The sequence below is a fragment of the Dendrobium catenatum genome, unplaced genomic scaffold (genome assembly GCF_001605985.2).
Source record: "Dendrobium catenatum unplaced genomic scaffold, ASM160598v2 fragScaff_scaffold_1226, whole genome shotgun sequence".
Taxonomy (NCBI): domain Eukaryota; kingdom Viridiplantae; phylum Streptophyta; class Magnoliopsida; order Asparagales; family Orchidaceae; genus Dendrobium; species Dendrobium catenatum.
In genome coordinates this window covers 278,748-286,945 of record NW_021319688.1, presented here as the reverse complement: position 1 = coordinate 286,945, position 8,198 = coordinate 278,748, and the positions used below count along the sequence as shown (strand labels likewise).

The 8,198-nt window shown below is 39.5% G+C and overlaps 1 protein-coding gene across 4 annotated transcripts in view; it reads left to right on the top strand.

The window, feature by feature from the left end:
- The window catches only part of LOC110112392 (vacuolar cation/proton exchanger 1a), a 26,485-nt gene extending 23,948 nt beyond the window's left edge, over nt 1-2,537 (top strand). For 2 of the 4 annotated variants that reach the window (XM_020844604.2, XM_028699274.1), the window contains exons 7-12: nt 968-1,084; nt 1,169-1,222; nt 1,328-1,444; nt 1,715-1,805; nt 1,921-1,999; nt 2,106-2,531. In XM_020844604.2, the coding sequence (XP_020700263.2) occupies nt 968-1,084; nt 1,169-1,222; nt 1,328-1,444; nt 1,715-1,805; nt 1,921-1,982 (441 nt within the window). In that variant the 3' untranslated portion in view covers nt 1,983-1,999; nt 2,106-2,531. Of the gene's footprint in view, nt 1-967; nt 1,085-1,168; nt 1,223-1,327; nt 1,445-1,714; nt 1,806-1,920; nt 2,000-2,105 lie in introns of all 4 variants that reach the window. The other 2 variants (XR_002305023.2, XR_002305024.2) reach the window with 2 other exon arrangements.
- The last annotated feature ends 5,661 nt before the right edge of the window (nt 2,538-8,198 follow it).

Below are 8,198 nucleotides of genomic sequence, written 5' to 3'. Positions count from 1 at the left end.
CATTTTGGAGTGAAAAATGAGTTTTTCGGTTGGAGATGCCCTAGTAGCAGGTGACGGGTGTGGAAGCCTGGGTCGGCGTGAGGGGTTCGACTGCGATCGAGCAGTGGGTTTGCAGGATATTCCTAGATTTTGGATGGGAGCTGTGACGAGGAGGAAGGATCAATCACTATGGCTTGTAAGGGCGAAGAACAAAAAATCATTCATGTGCAATAGGAAGCAGAGAGTGTGAGTGGGAGAGAAATGAGCGTATGCTACGAAAATAAGAGAGCAAGATTTTTGTTTTCGATCACTCGTTGTCGGTCGACGTGAATAGACTGTAGTGCCGCATTGCAGGGAGTGGGGTGGCCGAATCGCGGGATTTGAGCATGATCTCGGCAAGGATAAGGGATGGGGCGCGACTCTACAGCGATTTCGGCATGACTTTAGGAGCTAACGTGGAGGTCAACAATTCTGCGCCATAAAGCATTACGGGTCTCACCACCATCTTATAAAATTTCCCCTAAATTTCCCCTTAAGTTTGAGTGATACTTTTCTATCACACAACAAATCTGAAGCATTCCTTCACTTCAACCACCCAACTTGAATTCTAGTCATAATATCCACATCTATATCATCATTACTCTGAACAATAGACCCAAGATATCATGTTAGTTTACTCGCTAGAATGAGAAGGATGACTTCTAAAATTTAAGGGAAAAAAAAGGTTCAAAAGAATGTATTCAACTGTTTTTATGATATTACCATTCCTCTAATCATGCATTTCCAGGTTACTGTATCATTGCATTTAGTTCGAAATATGGTTGCTCTATTAACGATGGCTGTATAGCAACAATCCTTCTCATTTTATGATGAATTTGATAATACCAAAATAATTGTTCATCTGCTTTGCGTTCCCTTCTCTGTACCAAAGCTGCTTTTTTTCTTCACCAAAGAATGTTGCTTTGACGAGCATAATCTCCCTGACTAGGCTGCATCGGAATCTTGGGGCTTGTCAACCAGTTTCATTAGTGTCATATTACTGCCAATTATTGGAAATGCAGCTGAACATGCTGGTGCAATCATTTTTGCTTTAAAGAACAAACTGGTATGCCACTATCAGACATCAGGTTTTTACACATGTTTATAATAAAGATGATATTTACCAGGAGTAGATGTTCATTTGGTGCAGGACATTACCCTTGGAGTAACATTGGGTTCAGCAACTCAGATTTCCATGTTTGTGGTAGGGATTTAAAAAGAATTCAATAAATCTATAAAACATCTTTCCTTCTATTATCATATCTGTAGGTTACATACCAACTTTAATGATGTTTGCCATATGTTACAGGTCCCATTAAGTGTAATTATGGCATGGATAATGGGCATGCAAATGGATCTTGATTTTAAGCTCCTGGAGACTGGTTCTTTGGTTGGCTCAATTTTAATTACATTATTTTCATTACGGGTGAGGGAATTATCTATTTATATGCAGTCTTGCATGCATAATTTCTCCATGCCTCCTTGACTGAATTACATTTTCATTTAGAACTGAAGTGCCAAATACTTGAACCAATTCTTCTGCAAACTGTGTATTGGCAGCTATTGCTAAAATAATTATATATTGTTTGCTTATTGATCAATGAATTTTTTAATGGCTTTTATACACGTGGAAATGATCAATTTGAAGTGCATTATTCTTCTTATACAGTCAGAAATAACATTTCAATTTTTGCAGGATGGAACCTCACACTATCTGAAGGGATTTGTGCTTGTTCTTGCTTACCTGGTTATTGGCGCTTGTTTTTTTGTTCTTAGAACCCCATCAGGTAATTATTATTCAGTGGAAATTGCTGAATAGAAATCCTATTTTTCTTTTCCACAGGATCCTACGCTTGCATTTTCTAACTTGAATGTTTTCTGCCATCTTCATACGCGTATTAGACCACGCTAATGGTGTAAATCTTAATGCAATTCCGACAATCTCAAGCATTATGGTGGCTTAATTGGCTGAAGCCTGGAGGCAAGTTTCACGTTCTCTATATAGCTACCTATTGCTTCATCCTGGTTTATCAGTAATGAATTTTTGTGCTTTTGGTAAATTTGAATGTTTTTCGCTGGTTTTGCAGTGAAGTTTAAACCACTCAGTCAAATTTTGCCGTCCAACCTTTACAGAAGATTTCTCATGTCAAAATTATTTCAGTGGTTTGATTTTGGTGGAGAGCATTTGGCAGTAAATCAGTGTAGAGATGACATTTTGAATGGTATGCACCTCCCCAATGTATAATTTCCTATGTTCTTGTAAATTATTATCCATCTTCTTTGTAGTTTTGAAGGTAATATTGATTTTTTTTTATTATTTATTATCCATCATTTCTTTCAAATTGCACTACAAGGTAGGCAACAATTCCTTTGATGCTTCGCACTGACACCGCAAGTTTTGCTTCTGATTTATTGCACTGTTTCGAAGTTCTAAAGACTTGTTTTTGCTCTTCAAACTTATTTTTTATTGTAAGTTGTCTGGATTGATTATGAGAAATTTTACTTTACATCCCTTTTAATGTGTTTAGTTTGCTAAATATGCCCCCTTAATTTCTTACGTGGACAATATGACTCAAAATACTTTTTGGATAAAAATACTCTCAATGAGTGATAACTTATTGTATTTGTAGACTGTTTATTGGCTTTACTTACACCCCTATCAGATCTACTTGATCAATTATGTGCATTATAAGTCAGATAAATCAAATTTCTCTGATTATTATGTAAAAATAGAATGAATATTATGCAAAATATTCTTCTCAGGTTGATTATTTAGGCTTAGCTGGTAAGATGCTAATTAATGGTGCCTCGTTTTTCTCACTTCTCTTAAAGTACACTTAGTGCATTGCAATTTAAATATATTAAATTAATATTATAAATATGTTGAAAAATTAAAATATATAGCTAGATATATAGATTGAAATTTTTTCTTAATTATGATAGAATTTAGCCAAATAATTTAAATAATATCTATTGTTCAGAGTGATGGTGAAATAGATAGGGATATTATTAACAAAATTCAAGTTGGATGGTTGAAGTGGAGGAATGCATTGGGCTTGTTGTGTGGTAGAAAAGTCCCCTCAAACTTAAGGGAAAATTCTATAAGATGGTGGTGAGACCTGCAAGTTTTATGGTGCCGAATGTTGGCCATTAAAAGGAAGCATAATACTAAGTAGTGTTGTAGAGATGATGATGCTCAGGTGGATGAGTGGCTTTACTCTTAGAGATAGGATATGAAATGAGCATATTCGTGAAAAGGCTGTAGTAGCTCCAATGGAAGGTAAGATTAGAGAGAGTCGCCTTAGATGGTTTGGTCACATAAAACGGGGGTTTTCCGATGGAGTAATTATTACGTTCCGACAAAAAACCGAAAATCCGGACGTATACCGAGCAATACCGAGTTTTAGGTGACGTGGCGTGTGTTTATTGGTCTCTGGACGCGTCAGGTGACCTGACGTAATAATTGCTCCTTCCGATGATCCTGTTAGGAAAGTAGGGGTATTAGATTTGACTTATATGTTAAGAAAGGTAGAGGTAAACCTAAAACGACTTGATTAGAGAATATTAGAAATGATCTTTCCTTATTAGACTTAAACGAGAATTTGACCTTTAATAAAACACAATGGAGGAAAAAGAATTCATGTAGCCGACCCCATGTAGTGGGACAAAGACTTGATGTTTTTGTTGTTCTCAATAAATTGAGAAGGTTTGGAAGTCCATACCAATCCAAAAAATAGGACAAATTCGATAAAAAAAAAAACCAGGACAAATAGATGTTCTGGCAGTAGTGCTGGACGAAAATCCCCTCCTGCTGGCTGCTGCGTTTGCCATTCTAAATAGGAAGAGCCGAAGAGTGAGTCTCCATTCTAAATAGGAAAGAGCCGAAGAGCGAGTCGGAGAGGGATAGGGAAAGGCGAATATAATATGAATATAGAATATTAGGATGAAAAAGAAAAAAAAGCTTGATTAGTATGTACTTCATAATTACTATTAATTATTTGTTATTCCCAAAATTAGTGGGGCTGATGCCCCCATGGCCCCCACACTGCATTCGCCGCTGTTTGTAGACTGCTTATTAGACTTGTAAGACTTTTGAGACTTGAAATTATTCAAACTGGTTCGAGACTAAGGCTTCGTTTGGGACAACTTTTTTTGCTGCATCTTAAAGCGGCTTTTTAGTACAAAAAGAAAAAATTTTGTACTAAAAAGTTGCTTTGAGAAGTAATAAGGAAGCCGTCCCAAACGATACCTAAGTTTGAATATGTGCTCAAGCTAGGGATTCAAACTTCCAGCCTCTAGTGAGCTCCTCTTATCCTTCACACCATCGTTTCCATCAATGCCTACCTTTTGCGAGCTCTTCTTCTCCTTCACATGCCAGCAAACATGTTAATGCATGCCTCCAACAAGCTTTCGTTATAACTCCTAGTCTCCTTCACACTAATAGTCTCGGTGATGTCTACGCTCAGTGAACTCTTCTGCTTCATGTGTCACTAGTCCTAATGATGCCTGCCCCCAATTATTTGACCCTAGGTTTGAAACAATTTTAAAGTAAAGTTTGAATATTTAATAAGTCAAATGAGGCCGTTCATGAATACAAAAGGTTATCCCGCAATTGAGATAATTTGTCCAAAATGAACTCCTAAGTAAATATATCTAAATGAACATATAGCAGATATTAGGGGTATAAACGAGTCGAGTAGTGACATTATCAGGCTCGGCTCGTCAGTCAGAACTTTGGCTCGAACTCGAGCTTGAGCTCGAGCTCGACTCATCATAGTGCAGATTGACTCATCGAGTGGCTCGATCTCGACTTGTATGATTTTCCCGCTCTATGTTTTGAATTCCCACTTCCGCAGTCTGCTCATTTCGAACTCACGCACACCGCCTCGGTTCGCCTTGATTCACCTCTGTCTTGTTGAGCGTACAAGGCCTGAAGGCCTCGATCCGCACGCACGTTGCTCAGTCCCGAGGTCCGCCTTCATCTTGTTGAGCGCAGGTGACACGAGACAGACTTCTGCCTCTTCACTCTTCTCACTCGGTCTCGGTCCGCTTAATCAAGTCGGCTCAACAAGCTCGCGAGTCGAGTCTGGTTGTGCTCAAACTTGAACTCGTATAATATATGAGCTCGATTGTAAGCTTAAACTTGACTCTTGAGCTCAATAAGCTCGGCTCGCAAGCCCATAAAAGAGTCGAGCTCAAACCGGCTCACAAATCGGCTTGGCTCACTTACACCCTAGCATATATACTTGATCAATTATGTGCATTATAAGTTAGATAAATCAAAATTCTCTAATTATCTTGTAAAAAATAGAATTGATACGTTATCAAAAATTTATCTTGATCGGGCACGAATCTCGATGCAAAACCAAGTTGGAAACTTAAAAAATTAAATCCGGGAGCATCCGAACTCCGATTTCAACGAGCTTACAGTCAAACTGAGCGTCTCGGAAATACGAACCCAACGACACCAAGATCAACCCAATTCGAGCCCAAATGAGTCTGAATCAAGGACCCGAAGCTCTTTTAGAAGGTTCAAACCGCAATTTGAGTTACCAAACGGTCTTCGATTTTAAAGAGCTTATACTCGAATCGAGAGGCTCGACAAGACGAATCCAACGAGCCCAAGATCGCTGAATTCCGACATCATTAAGGCTCCCAAATGGCCAACGAACGGTGCACGGTCGTAGGATTCAATATCGGCCGTCCATTTGACCACTCCCTATTCGCCCTTGATCTCACACCTATTTATGGACCATGCCACTCCAGAAAATCTATAAATAGAGCCCTCATTCTTCACAAAAGGGGATCCAAGCAAGAGAGAGAAGAAGAGAAGAGAAGGAAGGAGTTCCTCCTCGACAGCCGCCGAACCACCGCCGGACCACCGCAGAACCTCGCCGGACCACCGCAGGAATCTCGTCGGACCACCGCCGGACCACCGCAGGAACCTCGCCGGACCACCACAAAACCTCGCCGGACCACCACCTTAAGACCCGACGTTCATCCCCTGCGTCCTGCCAAAGACCCGATGTCTTGTTCAAGGCCCGACACTCAGTCCCTACGTCCTGCCAAAGACCCGACGTCTTATTCAAGGCCTGACACTCAGTCCCTACTTCCTGCCAAAGACCCGACGTCTTGTTCAAGGCCCGACGTTAAGTCCCGACGTCCTGCTGAAGACCCGACGTCCTGCTGAAGACCTTGAGTAGGAAGAAATTGCACGGGTCGTGGGGAAGAGAAGGCGGAGCGCCGGCAAGCGGTTCAGGAACGAGAAAGAGAAGTAGCATTTTGTGAATATCTTGATCCACTGCGGCGTCGCGCAGCCGGGCGACGGGAGGCAAGGAGGAAGCTACCATTACTCAGATCCATAATTAATGAAAAACGTTGAAGGCACCGAAAGAGAAAGGAGAAGAGATAGGTGACTCCGAAGTCAAGAGAATGTCGCAACCTTGAAGCAGCCAACCATCTGGCCCACGCGGCGCCAAAGAAACCCACTTGCTCGCCAGAAGGCATTGGCTGAGCTCAGTCGCCAAACGGATTCTAGCGACCGCCGCAGGATTGGTCGTCGGCCTCGTCAAGCCTGCCCAATGGCAGCAGCCCTACAAAGATAGAGAATTCGGCTACCTGTTAGCCCAGCTAGCCTTGCTTCGGCCTTTCTGAGTCGAAAGTTTACTTTGGCTCGCGATCTTGTCGCGGTTTCGTGGGTCGAACGGGAGAACGTGAGGTTAATTCAGGACATTTGGGTAAGGAAATACCGTGTTTTTTAAACGGAGAAGTAGTGGCTGAATAAATTTCATAACTGCCAAATATACTGGTTTTATATAAAGTTATTACGAATAAATTTGTCTTCCAAACATAATATCATCGAACTTGATTAATAACTTATTCAAATGGAAAACTGAAAAAAATAAGCCTAAATCAAAGGAGGCCTAAGTCCCTCGAACTCTTTCTTCATACCCTCATATGATGCCTATTCTCGATTGAATTTCTCACATTGTGAACTTCCTTATGAGAGTTTGAGTTGATCTCGATTAATTAAATGATATATTTATGTAAATTGTAAAAATTAAGTTTTAAATATATACAATGGTGAAAAGATTTGTGAAGTGCTATAGTTTATAAAATCTCCTAGTTATAATTATGAGAATTTATAATTTATTAAATTTAGTTTTGGAGCAGATATGCGTACAGATATAATTTGCAACAACATAATCTCTAAAATTTAGCAATTTAATAATTTAAATTTATTCCAATATTGGTTGGCGGGCTATAAGTATACGCGCGCATAGAGTTATAAAAGCTCTTGTTCTCAGTCGTTGTGAGGTGACGCGAGATCCCAAGCACACAAACAAAAGAAAAATAAGTATAACACCAGGATTTTATGTTGGAACCCTGAAAGGAAAAGAGATTACGAGGGGCCCATGCCCAGTTGGAAGAAATTCCACTAAATTTATTTTCGCAGTCTTTATATACAATGAAGCCCTTCTTTAGAGGAGGAAGAGCCTATCTTACATTGCTATATCTTAATAGTACATTACATGATGGGAATACAAAAGAAATCACTGTTGATGGTATTTTTTTTGGTCGGAAGGAACTTATAGTCGGTGGGCACGAGGTCTAAGGAACTCAAATAAACAGAGTCATGCAGAATCATAAATCTTGAAAGAAAAGTAAATTAGTACAATAACATATATCAAAGGTACTGTGAAGCGTGTAAGCTAAACATATCAAGTGGAAGAATCAATTAAACGGTATAGAGAAATTTCGTAAAGCCCAACTGAATCAATAACGGCGATTCCAAACTCTACAAGTAGTATTCGTATCATAAAGCGCTAGTTTAGATCAGAGAATTCAGTAACATGTAGACATCTTCTAATATATTAAAATCGTTAAGAATCTTCGTATCGGAATATCAAACTCTAAATCAGATCATATAACATCAATGCGTATAAAAAGACATTCATTGGTTCAATAATAAGTCAGGTCAGTATAAAAACGTCAAATCAATACTACGGTTCGTAGCTGCTTGAAATCAAGATCAATGAAGAATAAAAATCATAACACCTCGTTCTGAAAAGTCGAGTAATGGAATCAAATAAGGTCGTAGCAGAAACATAATCAAAGAATGTCACACTTTGAGCAGAATTCAAGGATTAGATATCATATTCCAGTGCTCATGTGAATCG